The following is a 22,335-nucleotide window of genomic DNA, read 5'->3' on the forward strand; positions in this document are numbered from 1 at the left end:
AAAACATCAAATTGGAAAGTTAAAAAACAAACAAACAAACTAAGACTTTAAAGTGGCTGACACATTGTTTTTTTCAGAAAAGCTTTATAGGTTAGTAAGTGTGAATTTGCTACTAGCCAAAAAAATCTCCTTAAAAACATGAAACATTGTTTTATGCTATTTTTCCTTTATTTATTTATAGAGCTTCTAGCGCCAGGGTCTCTCTCGAAAATGGTTAGCACACTAACCATTTTAAATTATTTGCTAGTTTCCATTTTATCTACGACTAAAGAATCTAAATATTAGCATATTTTATAGGTATTGTTTGTCCAAAACTTCCTCCACTTGTTGTCACACGATTATCGTTGAGAATAACCGGACAAAGTGTCTCAAAAATTAGTCAGATGACGTCATAAAAAAGAGAGACTATCCATCTCCTTTTTAGGGGTTTACTTTCTCCACTTTTCCTCTCATCTCCCTCATTTATATGTTGTCACATGTCTGACTTTTGAGACACTTTGTCCAGTTACGTTAAGAATTGCGATTAAACACGCTAAATCATTTATATTTCTGTTTTAGAAAAAGCTTCTTTAACAATATTTGGATGGACCTTAAATTCACTGAATAAATCAGAAATATTAATTTCATCTTTCTCTCATCCAAATGAATAGCTTATTGTTATAATAAGCTTAATTTTCTTCTAATAGATTTTAATAGAATTGTTGCGCTGGTCTATATATAAATAGCTTGACAGTCTAAGCCAGTTGACTGAATTCTTACCCGAAACTAAGCTGCACATAGTTGGAAATGTATCTCTATTTTTAGAAATGTCTGTAGTAATGTTACATGTTCAAATTCAAATATAAACATTTTAAAGAAACAAGGATGAAACATCCATAAAAGCAAAGCACTGAAACGGTAGGACAAACGGACATTAACACTTGTATAGTGTCAGAACTGAATAATCATAATATAAATGTATAAGAGTCAAAGCAAAAGTGTAAGTAAATTTGTTGAAAAACTGCTTGATTCAGGATAATGTTTATGGACATACTTACATTTTTTACTTGATTATAGAGTTGCTTCGCTTATTACATTACACTTTGTTGTCCCAGGAATCAATATACCAAAAATCAGATCAATCGGATGATTAGATCACATAAAAATTTGTTGTTAAAAAAGTAAAAAAATCAACATGTTTAAAATGGACGTACGGACATTTTGGTGATGATTATAGAGTTGCTACACTGTCTAAATCGTACCTAACTATTGAAGGAATCACCATGCAAAATTTGAAATCGATAGGACAATTCTAACATACCTAAATTAACAAAAAAAATAACCGTGACGGACAGACGGACGTACAGACTGACCGACCCTAATTATAGAAAAGCTTCGCTTTTAAAAACTACATTGATAACCGTTAGACTAAACTTCGAGCATAATTTCTTACATTACTAGCCATGTTTCTTAAAAAAAAACACCAAAAGAACGCTCTAACCTTCGGAAAGATGAAAGATGAAGCAGTGCTTTTACACAAAGGTCCTTTTTAGGCACAAACAACCTCCCCCTCTTCACCCACCTTTATTTGTAAATTAAATTTAAGCTATGTTTAGGAAGAAGACACTTTTAGTTTGTTTAATACTTAGGGTCAGGTTAGGTTAGGTTATTTTATATTGGGTACCTTGTAGCCCGCAGTTAGATTTTGAAATGATTTCTAGATAGTAGAATGGATCAACGTGACGCGCATCAGCCACTCTTACATCAGAGGTCTCTCATCCTTGATTCACAAGAAAAAAAGAGGTAACTATTTTAGTAGATGGATGTCTGTTTGTCTTTGCAGGAAAACATTACTAGAGAATAGGGAATTAGATATAACAAATATGTGATACTTGCACTGTTGCTTCGCTTTTTAAAGTGTACCCTAATTTTTACAAGAATTATTTCGTAAAATTTGAAATCAATAGTACAATTCTAACCAGATTATTAAATACTTTTTAATAGGGCTCGGCAGCCACACGTCAGCCGCCTGTAAGCAGATGGTGATAATTATAAAGTTAATACACTTTTTAAAGTGTACAACTAAATAAGAATCATCGCGTAAAGTTTCAAATCGAAAGGAAACTCTATCTAAGGACCAAATCTATATGTAAAACAGTTAAACTGTTTTTGTACGATACGATGCCTAAATTGTCATGTATTTCAACCTCTTATTTTTTAGCAAATTTTTAAAGACTTTTTCCAAAAGGCTTTAAATTTAAACTCGATTGGTTGCTTTGTAAATGTGTTGAAAAGAGGGGTTGTCATGATTGGGTCAGTTTAGACTTCCAGCTGATTTTAAAAATTATGAAAGGTTGATTTCCCTTATGCTCACAGCCGGCTGACGCGTGGCTATATACTGTAGCCAGGCAATAATCAGATCTACATAATTAAAGAAAATCTTTACTTTAGAAAAATATACATAGTATTATCCCTAAAACAATTTAGTTAGCCACCGAAACCACTACACCTTAATTTTGAATTTTGTATTTTGAGTCCCATTAAGTCTCTCCTAACTCAACCCAACCTAACCCTAAAAAAGGCACCAAAGATACATTTTGTGGTCCACATTCGGTTGCAGTGAAATTGCAAAATATGCCAAAGAAGTAGGGCTCGGCAGCCGCGCACCCGCCGCGTGTAAGCCTCAGTAAACTCAGCATATTATAACTTCAAAATTCATCTGTATGTTTAAACCTGTTCCTTAACAAATAATCTATTTTCTTTTGAAAAATTGTGTTCCTTCAACTTCAAGTGGGTTTAAATTTGAGGCTTATGAACGGCTGTGGTGCGGATGCTGAGCCCTGTAAATATAAACCTGACATTTTTTATTCCTCTTTCTGCATTTTATTCTACATTCAATTTCAAAGTATTTTTGTTGATACAGCAAAATCATTTTTGCCGCCGAAAATACTTTTTTTATGCAGTGGCGGCAACTTTTTAGCGCTAAAGTTGTATGTATGTGTGTGTTTGTGTGTGTATGTGTGTGTGTGAGTGTGTGCGTGTGTATGTATCTATGTATAATCAGGAAAATATATGTAAGGCTTGATTGGTTATTTTTTTTCTACAATTTTAATATTTTTTTTCTTTTTTATGACTTACCCTAACCTAAATCAAAATAAAAAAAATCTTAAAGGGGTTTTAATTTTTATTATAGGATATTCCGATATACTTTAAAAATGATTAATTTTGTTATTAATTAGCGCAGCTTCAATACTATAAAAATATTTTTTGGTAAATTATTAAAACTTAAGACATCAATTGCTTAAAATTTAAAAATACATATGATAGCAATAGTGTAATTGTGCTTTATTGTTATAAAGAAACAATCTTTTTTAAAAATATTTCTGCGCTTCTTACAAAATTATACTCAGTAGCTTAATTTTGAAAAAAAATAATGAAAATACATCAAAAGAATAAGAAACATTTTATTTTTCTTTATTTTTTTTATTTAGTATTCAAAGTTTGGGAAGACTCGCAAATTGTATTGAAAACTTTATTCTTCACAAAAAGAATTTTGATGGAAGAGTTTTTGTTTGGAAAAATATCTTAAAATGCCGGTTGAACCCCTTATTAAAGTTATCCCCTCCAAAAAAAAAAAGATTATGAAATTTAGATTTATTAAGTGACAGTGGACAATCTAAAATCTTTTCTTCCCCACAATATAAACACCTTTTCTGGTATGGCTTTGAAATTGATTAATATCCAATGGATTACAAACGGCTCTCAATCATACTTAAAAATCAATTGTAGCATCATATTGCAGAAATTTTTCCACAAATATTCAAATAAAATCACATGGCTAATACATTGCTAATCACATGGCTAAGCAGGGGTGGATTCTTAAAAACTTTTTGGCTCACTGCCTCAATAAAATCAGTTAGGCTCGCTAAACATTAGGTGGGGATAATTTTGCCTCACTGCGAGTTTTCCATGAACTATAACCCCCTCCCCCTCCCAAAGTAAAATAATATGAGGGGGGGGGGGGGGTTCAAACTAAATATTCAGAGATTTTACCTTTCTTCTTTGATAAACAACACACAATTCATATTCATAGAAATACTTTTTAGCTCACTCCTATTTTAAAATTGCATACCTATTCTATAAAATGTTTATTTGTCATTTATACATATGCATTTATAATATCTAGGCAATTCTCCTTATATTAAAATAACAGTATGTTCATGAGTCTGTCTGTTTGTACCGAAGGATCTCGCTAACTGCTGAACCGATGTGTTTCTCTTTTTACAATGTTGCTTCTCAAATTTTATAACTATTTTCCATTTCACAAAAATGAATTGAATGAATTAATCAAAAAAAGTTCATAGTTTGGGATATCTAATGCACAGGGATCTGAATGGATAAGACAATGTTATATCTTCCCAATGTTGGTAAACTAAATTATTCCTTCTGTAAATTACATTATTGGTTGAAAGGTTTGGACACAACTAATTTTGAATCAACCAATGAAAATTCATTAAAAGTACCCAGAGTTTTTAAGCCAACAAATGCATAACGTTATTATAAAACTTTGAGTACCACCAAGGTAATCTGCAGACCCCTCCCTCCCTGCTTAAACGATTTTTTCATGTTTAGATGTTCCGAAGAATTTGGTTCTTTATTTGGTAGCAGTGACGGATCTCTGCAGTCAAGAATTTCAAGTCAAGGTATTATAGAATATACATATAGAGATAGATAAATAGAAATGTATATTAAGATATATAAGTTTTCCGGAATTTTAATGTTAGGGGGAGATTTGAAATCTGCACCAAATTTTAAGGATTTTTTTTTATAAAATTCGTATTTTGTATAATTCTTTATCTAAAAGCGGAAATGCATTTCAAGTTAATTAATTTTGACCAATAGGATTGGTGGATTTTAAACTACCTGCGCTTTAATTTGTTGAATGATGTACGCCTTTCAATCAGAGCGCAGATTTTTTAAATCCACCAATCACAGATGCCAAAAATAATTAACTTAAATTGCGTTTCTGCTTTTAGATAAAGAATTCTAGAAAAAAAGGATTTTATAAAAAATCCTCAAAATTTGATGCAGATTTCAAATCTCCCTCCCCCTAACTTTAAAATTCCGGAAAACTTATATATCTTAATGTATACTAGGGTGGGTCGATTTTGGACATTTTTTTTCTGAGGCCAAAGCGGGGATCTGCACTCAATTTATATAGATATAATACACCTCTGGATGATTTAAAATTTATCCTAAGTCTTAAAACCGCTGACGACCAGACATTCAATTGTATATCTATTTGTAAATGGGAGTCAAAAATTTATTGAATCAAAACTATGGCTTCATGGTGCTCCCTGGAAATGCCTTGAGGAGCTGAGTCAGGAACTTTTGTCCGTTTCAAAAAATCTCATTCCTAGCCTGAGAAAATCTAAAAAACCTCTACAAATTGGACAATTCTAAATAAACCTTAAATTTTTTTGGTTTTTTAGTGATTTCTAAGGCTAGGAACGAGATATTTTGAAACGGACAAAAGTTCCTGATTCAGCTCCTCAAGGCCTTTCCAGGGAGCACCATGAAGCCATAATTCTGGTTCAAAAATTTTTTTGAATGTCGTCTTTGCATACTAATAAGTAATGAATTATATTTTTAAGTGGTCGTGTTCTAAAACTCAATTTTTTAAAATTCTTTTTCGGTCAGAAATGTTTTTAAGGTTAATTTTATCTGTTGCATATCCCCGCTTTGTCTAATTCCGATATGAACCCACCCTAATGTATACAGATAAATTGACAGACGGATGGATAAATAGAATTAAATAAAAAATCAGAGTAGTGATTTGTCGTATTTAAGAGTTATTATCTTAGGTCAGGTTAGGTTAGGTTTTATTAGGTACAGGGTAACCCTGCATAGAATGGGATACCACCAGGTGCTAGGAATAAAGAAAAAGAAATTTCTGTGTTTGCCAGGCACGTTGAGGGAAAGCGCCAATATATCCTTATACTAAAGTAACAGGATGTCTGTATGTTTTTGTGTCTGTGTGTTTGTACTGAAGGATCTCGCTAACCGCTGAACCGATCGAGTTCTCCTTAACAGGGTAGCTTCTCATAGGTCCCGGGAAGGATTATAACTATTTTGGGGGAGGGTACCACCACTCTCCCAAGAGAAATCACAATGAAATCGAAAAAAATTTAAATATTCCCGCCTCATAGTGTCGCTAGCGTAGTGGCGCTGCGTAGAGGCGCTACGTAGAGACATGAATTTAACAGCTGATTGACCATAGACAAATTATTTCTCAAATTAGATATTTAGAATAAAAAACATTTAAATGCCACTAGAGGCCTCTAGGGGCGTAGCTGCTAGTTTAACTATATAGCACCACATATTGGCAGATGAATTAAAAACAGCTTTTATAGATATCAACGATAACAGAGCTCTGGGACTTCACTCCTTGGATACTTCTGCAAGAAATTTATACACTATTGGTAAGATTTAATTTTGTATTGCATGTCGTCTCAGGGATATTAGGGGATAAGACAATGAATAATGTAGATCATAATTATTGGTGGAAAAGTTTGAGCACTGCTAATTTGAACAAACTAATAAAGATTTAATAAAAGTCCCCATTATGTAAAAAAGAAATGAGAGATAGTCATTATAAAACTTTAGGTACCAGTATAATGTAAAGCCCAATGTCACCTCCCTCTGTGAGTAGCTAAAAGTTATATTTTTACTTTTTTTGTCTTGTTTGTCTACCATTGTTTTATGATGGATCTCTCTTACTGCTGAACTGATAGGATTCTTCTTTATTGTGTAGATTCTCATAGGTCCTGGGAAGGTTTAAACCTATTTTCGGGGTAGGGTACAAACAACCCTCACATAGAAACCGCCCCTAGAAAAAAATTGCCCATCCCACACAAAAATAAAATTGAAGAAAATGAAAAAATTTGTCTATCGAATTCAACTCCTCCCTCCTCAAGTGCCCCTAGAGGCCTCTAGGGGGCGGATCCGCTAGTAGTAACATGAAATAATTCATCATAATAATTTAATACTTTCGTGTTTTTTTAAGATGGTGCCTTCAAAAAGTTGAAAACCGAGGGTGAGAATGGTATGCACCACAACCCCTCAGCAAATACCTGCCCCACTCCTGCCAGGTATAGTAATAGGTATATTCATAAATATAGATAGATAGATAGATACCTGCCCCACTCCTGCCAGGTATAGTAATAGGTATATTCATAAATATAGATAGATAGATAAATACCTGCCCCACTCCTGCCAGGTACAGTAATAGGTATATTCATAAATATAGATAGATAGATAGATAAATACCTGCCCCACTCCTGCCAGGTATAGTAATAGGTATATTCATAAATATATATAGATAGATAGATACCTGCCCCACTCCTGCCAGGTACAGTAATAGGCATATTCATAAATATAGATAGATAGATAGATAAATACCTGCCCCACTCCTGCCAGGTATAGTAATAGGTATATTCATAAATATAGATAGATAGATAGATAGATACCTGCCCCACTTCTGCCAGGTATAGTAATAGGTATATTCATAAATATAGATAGATAGATAGATACCTGCCCCACTCCTGCCAGGTACAGTAATAGGTATATTCATAAATATAGATAGATAGATAGATACCTGCCCCACTCCTGCCAGGTACAGTAATAGGTATATTCATAAATATAGATAGATAGATAGATAAATACCTGCCCCACTCCTGCCAGGTATAGTAATAGGTATATTCATAAGATAGATATAGATAGATACCTGCCCCACTTCTGCCAGGTATAGTAATAGGTATATTCATAAATATAGATAGATAGATAGATACCTGCCCTACTTCTGCCAGGTATAGTAATAGGTATATTCATAAATATAGATAGATAGATAGATACCTGCCCTACTTCTGCCAGGTATAGTAATAGGGGTATTCATAAATATAGATAGATAGATAGATAGATACCTGCCCCACTCCTGCCAGGTATAGTAATAGGTATATTCATAAATATAGATAGATAGATAGATACCTGCCCCACTTCTGCCAGGTACAGTAATAGGCATATTCATAAATATGTATTTACAAATGTCTTAGTTTTTTGTAATATTTTACATTTTAAAACCAAAAGAACTTTAAATAAGTGAAACTCTTAAACTTTTATTAAATTTTTTTTATTGTTTGATGTTTATTGTATATATTTCAGGAAACCAAAGAGATAAGACAATGACCAATAAATTGATGTACATTCCCAATGATGAAACACAAAATTGCCCCTTTTGTAGAATACAATTAGTGGTTGAAACGTTTGAGCACTCAACATAATGATCCAACCAATCAGAATTCAATAAACTCGCCAAAGTTATTGAGCCAACGAATAAGAAAAAGTTATTTTAAAACTTTGGGTACTAGAGTATTAAACAGCCTAATGTCCCTTCCTCCCTGTATATTTATTTATAAGAGTTTGATACTAATTTACTTTCAGAAGACGACATAGGACAACATTTACGCAAGAACAACTACAGGTACAATATAGATAGATAGATTGATAGATAGACAGACAGAGAGACAGACAGAAAAACAGATAGAAGACGACATAGGACAACATTTACTCAAGAACAGCTACCGGTACAATACTAAAATAAAAATCATAAAAATTATACCAGTTTTGTTAGCCCAGGCCTTCGGCCCCTCGGTGCTACAAAAACTGCTTATAATTTGATAATTTTTCATTTTTATAACCGCGGAAAGCTGTCTATAATACGATGCGATAAGTAACTAATATCAATTATTGGAACAAAAACTAACATTTTAAAAATATATAGTAAGATTTCTCGGGAATATTTTTTTATATATTTTAATTTGCAAGGTACAAAAAAAACTAATTCATAAGAAAATAGACAATCCATTGATATTCTTGGTATGATGAAGAAATGAGTTTGAAATTAGTTAGTAAATCATATTTTTCTTTTCAGGAGTTAGAGAGTGCATTTGCCAAGAGCCACTATCCAGATATTTATTGTAGAGAGGAACTTGCTAGATCTACTAAACTTAATGAAGCCAGAATACAGGTAGGATCATGTGTAGTAGCGTGCAGGTCAACTAGATCTACTAAACTTAATGAAGCCAGAATACAGGTAGGATCATATGTAGTAGCGTGCAGGTCAATTAGATCTACTAAACTTAATGAAGCTAAATTACAGTTAGGATCATATGTAGTAGCGTGCATGCAGGTCAACTACATATACCTAACTTAATGAAGCTAGAATACAGGTAGGATCATATGTAGTAGCATGCAGGTCAACTAGATCTACTAAACTTAATGAAGCTAGAATACAGGTAGAAACATATGTAGTAGCGTGCAGGTCAACTAGATCTACTAAACTTAATGAAGCTAGAATACAGGTAGGATCATATGTAGTAGCGTGCAGGTCAACTAGATCTATTAAACTTAATGAAGCTAGAATACAGGTATGATCATATGTAGTAGCGTGCAGGTCAACTAGATCTACTAAACTTAATGAAGCTAGAATACAGGTAGGATCATATGTAGTAGCGTGCAGGTCAACTAGATCTACTAAACTTAATGAAGTTAGAATACAGGTAGGTTTAATGTAGTAGCGTGCAGGTCAACTAGATCTATTAAACTTAATGAAGCTAGAATACAGGTAGGATCATATGTAGTAGCGTGCAGGTCAACTAGATCTACTAAATTTAATGAACTGTTTGGCGCGGAATTTTTTTTACATCTCAATTAAATGTGTCAGTGGAGTGTAGAAGTGTGTAGGGCGATTGACTATTGGGATTTTAAACCCCTCTGAAGGGTATTTATATGATGTCTCTATATTATTAAGTGAGAAAAGAACCCATTTAAATCCACAATTTTTTTTCTTACTAAAACAAAAGATTCAGCTGTAGGGATCGCATCCTTCCCACCTCAATCCTTTTTAATGTGGATCTCTTAGAGGGAAAACCATTATCGCGAAACGCCCAATCTTGTGTGGCTACACAGTACTCAATATAACCTAACTTAAACTGACCTAAAGTAAAACGAAAAACACCAACCCTCATCCTTCTGTTTTTAATATCAAAATATTATTTTTGAGGGGGGGGGGAGGGGCGGTTGTTATCATTGCTTAAGAAGGTAATTTAAGTGATAGCGGCAAACTTGTTTAAATTGTTTTGTAAAATAACTATAGCTTTGCAACCACTAGATATTATCATCCTTGTTTTATCTTTGTATTTGTCTGTGATGAAATGATGAACATGTTGTATGAAAATAAAACCCATCCTCAATAAAGCTGTAATTATTCTTAAGAACCACAATGGTTCAATCATAGATAAAAAAAATAACTTCAATGTCGAGTTGGGGGGGGGGGGGTGGTATTCCCTTGCCCTTAGTCATGAAGTCATCATTAGAATAACGTTGCACAGTAGTAATTCAAACTATTCAAAACATTTATTCTAGTATGGAGGCGAAACCGATTAGGATCCACAGGATTATAAGCGGTTCTCAGTCATGCTGAAAATTCATGTATAGCATCGTATTATAGGCAATTATTAGAATAGAAATAACTCGAAGGAATATTTCAATATCCGCGAAAAGCTGTATATAATACGATACAATTAATAATTATTATAACATTTTGAGCAGTTTTGTTTCTTTTGGGGCCATTGTGAATGGTTAATTGAAACCTACTTGTTATCTCATATATATAGTTTTCCTAGATAAAGGGAAAGGGTAATAAAAGATAAGTTAAGTTTTGTATTTTTTTAATATTCAGAATAAGAATATTTTTTCCAATATGTTTTCGAAACCGATTAATATTCGCTGGATTAGAACCGGTTCTCAGCCATACTGAAAAATCATGTATAGTATTGTATTACAGACAATTTTCTACGAATATGATAATAAAAATCATAAAATTAACACCAGTTTTGTTATGCTGGACCTTTGGCTCCTCGGGGCTTACAAAACTGGTAATAATCATATATTTTTTTAACCTAGGAAAAGTGTTTGACTCTAATTATGACGTAAAAAAAATTAGCCAATGAGAGGCCACTATAAATTTTATCATTGGTCAATTACAGTGTATACTGGCCTTTCATTAGCTAATTTTTTTTTACGTCATAATCAGAATCAGACACTTTTACTTGGTTCATTTTTTCATTTTAATATCCCCGGAAAGCGATGCAATAAATAAATAATCTTCCTTTGACTTATCCCTTTATCCATAAATAGAGAGACAACTATATTTAGCCATCTGTCCACCACGCCCCCCGCAGAGAAACATCCCCGTATTCAACCCTCCCAAGAGAATAAGGGGGGAGGGGGGATGGTCGATCCCCGCCCCCACCTACTGTGACACAATTGTTGGGTAACGCCCACCTTATTTGGGGGGATTTTTTATTTATTTTTTATTTACTCTTTCAACAAATAAAAAATAAGTATTCTTAAATCAGGTTTTGCTATCAAACCACAAATATTAATTTTTTTCATGTCTATATTTACTATTTACAAAAAAACGCGATAGAAATAGACTTTTTAGAATTAATTTAGGCAACATTTTTAAATGGCCAATCAATGTACATCCCTAATGACGTTTGGACACTCAATTTAATGAACCAACCATTCAAAATTCAATAAAAGTCCCCAAATTTATTACGAATAAGAAAATGTTATTATAAAACTTTGGGGACTAAGTGAAATAAACAGACCAAAGATTAAAAATCTGTACCACATCTTAATATTGACCATTAATACTATTGAAAAGGTATTAGACCATCCTTTAATTTCAGAATTATTTATAGAGGATGGGTTTTATGTTAATATGCTTTAACTTTATATTTATTTATATATGTTCATATTCTCCGCAAAATTCATCAATCCATACAAATTATGATTTTTTTTATAGATTATGCTGTGTAAAATCTGATTTTTAAAATCTTGAAAATCTAACAAACCATTATTGCACAATGAAACATTATCAACCCCCTTCAACAACCTTGAAAAATTTACCATTAGTATACTTTTGTTTACTCTTTTATTATTTTTCAAAATATTTTTCATTGTAAAACCTGATTTTTAAAACATTGAAAACCAACAAACCATTCTTGCCCAATGAAATATTAACAGCCCCTGTCAAGAATCCTTGATTAGTACTTGTTGACTTCTATAGTGTTTTTCATATTTTTTTTTCATTGGAAAAAAACTCATTTTTAAATCTTGAAAAAACTAACAAACCATAATTGCGCAACGAAACATTATCAACCTCTCTAAAAAAAGCTTGAAAAATCCGCTATTAGTATACTTTTGTTGACTTCTTTATTATTTTTCTCACCTTTTTTTATTGTAAAACTTGATTTATAAAACCTTGAATAACCAACAAGCTACCATTACACAATAAAAAATTACCAACCCTTTTCAAGAACCTTGGCAAATCCGTGATTAGTATACACTTGTTGACTTCTTTAGTCTCCTTAAATAACATATTTATTCATTGATTAGGGGGATGTAAAGTGGGGGGATTAAAGGGTCTAATTCAGGGATAAAGAAAATTGGAAAAGAATATTAAATCAGGTAGAAGAAAAATAGATTGAGTTTGCTAGTTGTCTATTATGCTTTATGTTTGTGTACGACTCCAATTCGGGCATACTAAAAATTGTACATATAACTGTTAGGTTTGACGATTGCCATTACCATCGATAGTAACAGAAGAGGGGGAATATTTAGGCTCATATAAAGACAGTTTAGCAATTATTATGAACACAAAACACATGCTTGCAAGAGTACTAAAAAGATTTGATTGTAGTCTGTAAAAAAAAACACAGAAAAATTTTTTTTTTGTCTTTTTGATTACAACTAAATTCCTGATTTTTTTTGAGTGATCAAAGACTGGTTTTTGGGTATGTAAGGGGATACTTCCTGATAACCAGGAACATTGGATATAGAGTACATAGGTATTGTGAGAGCTTCTCGTATACCATCATGAAATGCCTCTCCCATCTGGCTAATATTACGATCCCCCCCCCCCCTCTTATGACTTCACCCAATACCCTCTCCTACCTATGGAGGAACGTATAGACCAATATCAGAGGACTACATTAACGATAATAATCAAAATTGCCCCTTCTTTAGATTAAAATGGTTGGTTTAAAAGTTTGGACACCGCTAGCTTAAATCAACTAATGAAGATTTAATAAAAGGATTTCAGCGAACAAATCAAAAAACGTGTAAATAAAACTTTGGGTACTAGTAAAATTACCAGTCCAATGTCCCCTCCCTCCCTGGTATTCTGTAAAAGTATGACAGATGGCCTATTCTAAATTCACACTGGGAATATGAGATAGGTGTCCCAGGAAAACAGCGAATCTACATATTAATTATTAGTAATATACTGACTTATATATATCTATATAGTTCCTACTGCTGCTATGTCTGGCACGTGGCACTAATAGTAAGAGTATAGGGGTAATGACTTGGCCTATAAAAAGGGGCAACTTATAATATGCACAGTTAGGACTCCAAGACAAAAGTCGTACAATCAAAGGGTTGGTTGTCAGTAGGATGTTACTTAACCTAATATCTTTAAGTGTAAATGACTGTCTTTAATATCGTTAGTTCTATATAACTCGTTTTTACATGACTTTTTTCATTTGCGAGTTGAAAAATTCGCAGTTTTTGTAGAATATAACATTTCTTGGTTATATTATTCTCTTTACACTTCAAATAGATATATTAATATTCATTTTATCACTTCTTATCATATTTGTCTATCTTTATCAATCTATCTATCTTTCTATTTTTCTCTCTCTCTCTCTCTCTCTCTCTTCTTTTTCTTTCATTTTTTTGTTTCTGTTTGTATATTATATATTCCTATTAGTAGTCAATTTGTAAACAAAAGGCAGATTTATTAATAAAAACTTTAATTATGAATTCCTGTATCTATCTATCTGTCCATCTATTCATATTACTCGCCATTAGTGCATAAGAAAATAGAATTTCATCTATCTATCCATATATCTATCTATTTAGCCATAGGTTTATTAGACAATTCAATTTTATTTATAAATATATCTATCTATTTAAATGAGTTTTTGTCTATCTATCTATATATCCATAATGCATAAAAAATAGAATATCATGTTTTTATCCATTTATCTAGCTATCTTCTATCTATATATCCATTAATACATAAGAAAAGAGAATTACTAAGTAAATGATAATCCTATCCACTTATCCTTCCCTCCTCTAAAAGATGAGTATTTAAAACAAATATCGTTATAACAGACGAACATTTTGGTGAACGTATAAAATATTTTTAATTGTGCGCTGTTCTTTTTATTATCAATATTATTAGAATAGTGTTCAATGGTAGTTGTAGGTTTCTAGTTGTATTGCTTTATATTGGATACAATGTCGACGTGTATGTGAGGCGAAAAATTGATATAACTGTTACATCTTCATTGTTTATTTGCGGATTTAAAGAGTTTATAAACTAATATTGATTTGAATTAAATATACTATCTAACAAATAGTTTAAATTCCATAATTTTTAAGTCTAAATTCTATAACCAAAAAAGCTTATACTTTTTACTGCACTTTAATGTTTATTTTTAATATGATTGTTGCGTTGCTTCTGGACATAAATGTACTTATCTTCTGTCCGTACGTCTGTCCGTCAGTCAAATAAATCATAATTCTGCATACATGTCCCATCTCTCTGGCTATTTTGTGATTATGTTTACAGATAAAAGCTAGAATAACATCATGTTCTATTTCTATATAATCTCAGGGATAAAGTTTGCCATAATAGAAGATAATTTATGCATTATTTGCATTGCCTTATTGACAACAACCCACAGATTGGAAAATAGAAATAAATAAACTTTTACAATTTAAAAACTGTTTTCATATATCTCTGTAAAATACATAAATTTTCTGAAGGGTTTGCAACCGATTTATGTACATTGGAAGAATTATCGTATACTTCAACTTTTTAATCAGTTAAAGATTACAGTTGTTTTTTTTAATCTTGCTAGCTGCTTTAATATTCAAGATATTGATATTGGGTGGCGATTAATATTGATATTCTAATGTCTCCAATACCTGTATCTCTTTAACCCTGCAGGGCGGTGATTATAATCCTATTCTTATTACACCCCCAGGGAGTTGGGGCAGGGATCTTTAGGAATAAAACAATGGCCGATAAATTGGTGAACATCCCCAATGATGATACACAAAATTACCCCTTCCTTTGAGTGTATTTAGTGATTGAAAAGTTGAGACACTCAACTAAATGTAACGACCAATCAAAATTCAATAAAACTTTGGGGACTAGCGCCCCATTCCTCTCTGGGCTTGGGCCATATTCTAAATAATATATACTGAAAAAGAAAGAAAAGAAGATATTATAGAGATATAATAATATATCTATTAGTTCGTATGGGTGTACACCCAAATAATTACCTGGCCCAAGTGGTTGGGACCTTATTTTTTCTTCTATCAAATTGCTTACTGTTCTTTTGTAAGGAATCGGTTGTTTTTTACCGTCGCTATTTGCTGATCTCTAAGAGCTAATACAAAAACTGAACAGGGTCTCCGCCCTGTGGGCAGAGTTACATATAGCTTATGTTTCGCCTCTCTATTCTTCTACTGTAATAGTCTTGCTATGAAAATATAAAAATTAAAGATTTGTTAATGCTTTGCTTCTTATGGATGTTTGAATAATTTTTGTTTATTATTTTATATCTTATAGGTATGGTTTCAAAATCGTCGGGCCAAGTACAGAAAACAAGAGAAACAATTACAGAAAGCCTTGTCATCACCTGCAGTCATACCTTCCTGTTCACCAGGTACATACACCCAGCTGACCGTCGTTCACTACACAGACAGACATACAGACTGAATTTTTATTGTAGTATAGCTTTGTTAAAAAAATGTTGCCTGTAGCTAAGTGAAATAGTGATAGGACTAAAGATAATAAAATTTTCACTCCTTTATTTTTGCTTTTGGTTGTTTCTTAATTACCAGGAAGAAAAAAAGAAAAATCTATCAATCAAACTGGCACCAGTGCCCTATCCCTCCCAGCATTTTAACTTTAGAGAACATGAAATATGCTATAAGATCTAAAATAATAAATCCATTAAATTTCTGCTTTTCTGCCACGATCCATAAGTAATAATTAAGCTACATATTGGCTTAATTAGCATATATTCCTTAGAGGCTTTCGTTTCATATAAAGATAAATTAACAAGGGCATCTACGTGTATACGTAGTACACCTATAAAAAGTTTTGTTTAAGAAAAAAACAAGGATGACAACTTCCAAAAGTAGCTAAGCAAAAAAGCTATGAATAAACAGACATAATAATTTATAGCACAGATATTCAGGTGTCATAAAAAAAAGAAATATATGAAAAATAAAAGAAATCACGAAACCTCTACAAAAATTAAAAATTATGTCTTTTAAAGCATGACCTACATACAGACAGACTAGTACAGTAAATTGTATAATGGATGTTCATTTGTAAAGAAAATCTTGAATCTTTATTTCAGCAGAGCTGGATCTTTAAATCATTTAATGGTGAGCCAGGTAGAGGTGAGCCGACCCGATCTGGCTCACTCCGATCTGGCTCTCCACTAAAATGATTTAAAGATCCAGCTCAGTCTTTCTTAAATTACTGCCGAAGAAATCCATAAATGGACGGACTGACAGACAAAGTTAATTATAAAGTAACTTCAAAAAAGAATAACTAACTTTTGTCTTACAATTTATGCTCTAAAAATTTTCAAATTAAATCTTAGTTTTGTCAGGTGGTGTTAAGAAAGCCCGCTAAAATTAAAGCAATTTTTGTTTTCAAAATTAGTTTCTTGTTTGTTTCTAGTTTCTCCTTTCATTTTATTTCATACTTCTAGCATAAAATTTTTCTTATAATTTCAGCTGATTATGCTGGTATGATGCGTGGACTTTATCCTGGGGGCCAGGGGGGTGGTGGGGGGCGTGGCTACCCCCACCCAGGGATCCAGGGATACCACCAGCACAACCTACACCGCTACAATCAGGTTGGTAAGTAGATCGTTGTTATTTTTTTTTCAAATGAAGCTTCTCTGGAAATCAGTACAGTTCATTTAGAGATCTTAAGGGACATACAGACAGACAGTCAGTTCACCTCTTTAATACACAAAGCTTTTTTAAAAATTGTTTTTACTGTTTTTGGCTCAGTATTCCTAACAAGGGCATTTTTGATGCATTCTCTTGGAATTAATCATCCTTCACCTTGAATATTTTGTTTCAGATGAGCGACATCTATTACCCGGTTATGACACCACAGCACTGTTCTACTCAGGCTACTATGGATCATATGACAGGACAGAACATTCTAGAAACTATGGGTAAGCCATCTTTTCCCGCCATTTTGTGTTATGGGCCATTTTATTGGTAGAAACGACGACATTTGTGAACAACACATGATATGACTAGCAAAATGGGGAGGGGATAGATGTCACCGCGTTTGGCTTACATGCTCTATTGATGTCATACTAGAGGGAAAGAGAAAGGGGAAAGATATCCCCTAGAAAAGAGATGGGGTATATGATATTTCATGATGTCAATAGAATAGGCACGTCAAAAGTGGTGACATCTATCCCTATTTTGCCAGGGCACCATCTATTTTATATTTATATGCCAATTAATTAACTAGTTCGCCTATCTATTCTCTTTCCTACAACAAAAGTAGTAAGGCTTTTTTGTCTGAAGCTTAAGACCACGAAAATTGATGGTCTTTTCAGGGAAGCTATATTTTTCTAACCTCATCCACCCTCCCCTACAGGCCAGGGGCTTACCAACTATTATATGTTCACATTAGTAAATATATAAATCTATCTATCTACCTAGTTTTATCCATCAATACATGAAACATACAATTTATCTATCTATAAAAAGTATCTATTACTATTTTAAGTACATGTATTACATATAACTTTTCCTTTTTACTCTAAATTCTAGAAATTCCCTTCAGTATTGCTCTTAATAGATATTCCCTAGTGGCTGGCGTACTCACATTGCCTTCTAAAGTAAAAATGAAGAATAACAACATTCATAACCAGCAAATACATATATTTATTCAATATCCTAAAAATGATTGAAGTCCCTCCACAGATTATGACGTCATACGATAGAATAGCCAATGAGAGGCCAGTATACACTGTAATTGACCAATGGTAAAATTTATGCTGGCCTCACATTGGTTATTTTATCGTATGACGTCATAATCTGTGGAAGGACTTTAATCCTCTTTCGGATATTGAATAAATATATTTGCTGGTCATTTGAATTATGAATGCATTCATCAGATTGAGAAAGATTTTTAATAATTATGCCGCAATTCATTTTTTACCTATATACACATAAAGTAAAGATACATTAATCTTCCCCTCCTACTGGATGAACAAACCGACCAATAAATGAGGTCCATATTAGCATTCTAAATTAACAAAAAAACTCCATTGTTAATATATCCACGTATTTTATAACCATTATTACATATAGATTTCCATTATTTTATTAAATATCAGTTTCTTCTTCTCAACTTTTATCTTTTAAGATTGCTATCTCTAATTTTGTAGCGTTCATACTCTATTCTTTAGCATTTAAGTTAAATGGAAATACTCGCATTTTTTAAAACATAGAATTGGACTTAAGTGAAGCTTTTCTAAGAAGGAGGACTCAATCAGTTCAGTAGTTATTGAAATCTTTATACTTTATACTATAGATAGGTTTTTTTATTTTAAGGATTTGCCATTGCAAAAATCATTCTATTATTTTAAAACTCTTATATATTTCTTATTTAAAGCAAATTAAAAGTCTTTGTTTCCTGAAAATAGATAAAATGAAATATAAAATGGATTCCTCCCCTCTCCTCAATTTTATATTGTAATATCTATCTATAGTGTATATTAATATACATCTTGAGATCAACATTTTCAGCAATATCAAAATAATAGATTAAAAAAAACTTTTAGGCACCCAAGGCGTCTAAAATACTCAAAATGCACTGCTATATTTTTTTACTTTTAATTAACCCGAGACCAGTTTTTAAACCTTTTTCAACTCATCATAATATTATTTTCTTTTATTATCTGCCCCTATCCCATCTCTATATTAAATGTATAGGGTAAATCAAACTTCTATGTATTCCATTATCAATTCCCCTCCCCCCCCCCCCTCACTAACAACAACTTTTATTATATCCCCCAAATAGCAAGACAGCCCCCCATTTTATCAGCTGAAAATAGAAATCATTTGCCGCCAAACCAAATAAGCGCCAAATGTTTGGCGGCAATTTCTCTTGTTTTGGTTAATTTTTGGCGGCAGGATATTTTGTTAGATCATAAATGCAGCGCCAATTTTTCTGATTAATTTTGAGAAAATAAACAATTGCAATATACTTTTATTTTTAGGGTTTAAAATAAAATAAAAATTTTAATTTATAAAATATTTTAAATACATTTTTTTTACAAATATAAAGACTTTTTACAATATTTAAATAAATAACTGCACTTTACATATCATCATGTAATATAAAATGTTAAGTTGTATAAGTGTGAATGTGATTGTATGTACGTTAAGATCTCGTAAACAGCTGGAACAATTGTTAAAATACTTTGAATAATTGCGCAGGTTTTTAGCCACTAGATTACTGTCTAGATTCTCAAAATTAGTTTTTACACCATCAATAACTTAAAAAATTAGGAACCTCCTTTATCATTATTCCAAAAAAAGTAAAAAAATTTTTAATTATCATTCTTTTTTTAATTATGATGTTTAATGATATATATTTGATAACGTTTAGTTTCAAGGCTAGAAAAGGGGAAAAGTTGTTGTTAATTTATCTTGCAAACTAGGAACTCGTGTATTGGTCAATTCGTCCATCCAGCAGGAGGGGAGGGGATAACGCTATTTTAGCCTGCTGCGTGTTTCTCTTTATTAGAGAACATTAAAATCTGGAGCGACATCCAAGTAATAATATATCCATTATTTTAGGGATGAATGCCGTCGACGCCTGGGAGAGTTTGAGGGGGTGGGGGGCAGCGCAGGGGGACTCCCGCTTCAGGGGGGCGGTGGCAAGGACGCCCCCACCCCACCCCTCGGTGGGGGGCACGGTGGGGGTGGAGGAGGGGGCAGTGGGGGATCATCTGTAGCAGATGTAAACTCACTGATTGCCGGCGCACATCTTCAGGTAGGGAATACGAATAGTTATTTATAGACAGCTTTCCACGGATATAAAATGATATAAAATCATTAGGTTTAATCCAGTTTGTTAGCCCCAAAGGGACTGAAGACCTGTGCTTACATAACTCATGGAAAATTGCCTGTAATAGGATGCTCTACATGATTTTTCCGTATGGCTGTGAACTGGTTTTAATCCAGCGGATATCAATTGGTTTCGATGGCATACTGGAAAAAGCCTTACATACATTACATGAATTAAATCGATCAAAACTTTTAACAATGCCAAGCAAAAATAATGAATAAATTACTATCTAAAAATTGCTAATAATCTATACAATACCTAAAAAAACATTCCTATTGTCATCAGATAAATTTCATTTTATTTTCAGAACTTAGTACAGTACAGACCCCCAAGTCAGGGGGGCTCCCCCTGTCCCCCATCCATCTATCAGACCGGGGGCGGTGGTGGGGGTAGGCAAGGGGCGTCCCCGTGTCCCCCGCTGTATCAGTCTGGCGGCTACGGCTCCATGGATTTGATAGCCAACAATGCGGCCGCAGCTGGTGGCAGCTGTGTTAAGGAGGAACAGCATAATACAGCTTAATACCAACTATAGAGTATCTTTGCTCCTAGCTAAATATCTCTAAAAACGGCCACATTATTAAGACTGGCATATACTAAAAAAGTATTGTGAAATCAAACTTCAAATGCAAAGTATTAAAACAAAAACTATGAATTAAGTCCGAATTAAAAAATAAAAACATTACTATTTATAAAAGTGAAAAATACTGAATGCAGAACATTACTAAAAGTGGTATATAGTACAATTTTCCCAATATAAATCCTTTTTTCAAAGGTATTTAATGGTATAAACATTATATTATGTAAAAAAAATATTAGATTATTTCATGTTTTTGGATATTATATATAATATTTCTTTAAATGTTCTACTCCATAAATTTTGAATTGTCCACAATATTAAGATCAGAAAAGCATATAATTTAAGTGTAGAAGTTACTCTATAAGCTATGAGTTTTTTCTTTTACCCCATCACACCTTTTTATTATTACTTTGGTCTTACATTAGATTATCAAGTACTCTAATAAAGTGAAACTTGTAGCTGGCTAAAATAACGACCCCCCCCCCCCAATCCACTCATCACCCCATCCAGTCCCCTTTTACTGAATGAACGAACTGACCGATAAATGAATGGTCCTTGTTTGACTCTTTTGAATAAACTTCACTACTATTGAAACTAATTGTTCAGTTCTTAAAATAAAAATGAAAAGATTTTTATTTGCTGTGCTACTTATGAATAAATTCTTTCTTGTTTTGTTCAAATTTTAAAGTATTTGTCAATTTTAAGTTGATTTTCAAAAAAAATTCAGTTCAGCCGATTTATACAAGAATATATGAGAATATAAATCAAAGAAATTTTCAGAGTTTTTGTCAATGTTTATATGAATATTAATTTGTAGAAATTTACATAAATTTTTGTAACAGACTTTTTGAAGCTTTTTATAGTGCCTGTAAAAACGACGTCATACTGGCCTACCATTAGTCCATTAAAATTTAGTCTGGCCATTGGTAATTTAGTCTGTGTATTGGCCTTTCACTGATCATTTGTATTGTATGACGTAATTTTTTATTGGCACTATAAAGGTTTCAGATTTTTTATTTATAAAAATTGCATCTTCTTTTGAAGGATATGATTTATTATTTACCGATAAAAAAGAAAAAAACTAATCCTTATCCTATGATATACTAAAATAGTTGGATGTCTATGTATTGCATTCAGAACCAATTGGTTCATTTTTTATTCGTCTTTTGATAAAGACAAGTTTTAGGCTATTTGCAGTAAATATTTTGAAAAGAAATATACCAAGAAAAAAGAATAACCTTAACCTCCAAAAATATGATTACTTTCATGGCCAAAGCCCCAAGTGAAAATTTTAAAGTATTGTGATTTATAATTTATTAGGTGCCATTTATTTATTATTATTTATTTACTAAATTTTTGTGTTTTGTCAAACTATTTATTATTTTATTGGTTATGATGTAAAATAACTCATTTTTTTAGTCAGATATAAATAAATGTTGATATAAATGTA

General features: G+C 32.4%; 1 protein-coding gene across 1 annotated transcript; it reads left to right on the top strand.

The window, feature by feature from the left end:
* Nucleotides 1-1,704: 1,704 nt before the first annotated feature.
* On the top strand, nt 1,705-22,335 carry LOC145331236 (uncharacterized). The gene is made up of 11 exons (XM_080175853.1): nt 1,705-1,782; nt 4,612-4,682; nt 6,393-6,461; nt 7,046-7,130; nt 8,479-8,518; nt 8,969-9,064; nt 15,752-15,848; nt 16,936-17,061; nt 17,291-17,387; nt 20,038-20,233; nt 20,616-22,335. The coding sequence occupies exons 1-11, from the start codon at nt 1,709-1,711 to the stop codon at nt 20,826-20,828; spliced, it is 1,164 nt and encodes a 387-aa protein (XP_080031979.1). The 5' UTR covers nt 1,705-1,708; the 3' UTR covers nt 20,829-22,335.

Source organism: Acartia tonsa, chromosome 11, assembly GCF_053477335.1.
Source record: "Acartia tonsa isolate MP-2025a chromosome 11, ASM5347733v1, whole genome shotgun sequence".
Classification (NCBI taxonomy): domain Eukaryota; kingdom Metazoa; phylum Arthropoda; class Copepoda; order Calanoida; family Acartiidae; genus Acartia; species Acartia tonsa.

What these genes read in the sequence shown, in the direction of transcription:
- LOC145331236 (XM_080175853.1), top strand. Translation starts at nt 1,709, where the DNA reads ATGGATCAACGTGACGCGCATCAGCCACTCTTACATCAGAGGTCTCTC. An exon ending in GATTCACAAGAAAAAAAGAG is followed by an intron (nt 1,783 to 4,611) that starts GTAACTATTTTA and finishes TTTCATGTTTAG; the next exon opens with ATGTTCCGAAGAATTTGGTT. An exon ending in TTGCCGGCGCACATCTTCAG is followed by an intron (nt 20,234 to 20,615) that starts GTAGGGAATACG and finishes TTTTATTTTCAG; the next exon opens with AACTTAGTACAGTACAGACC.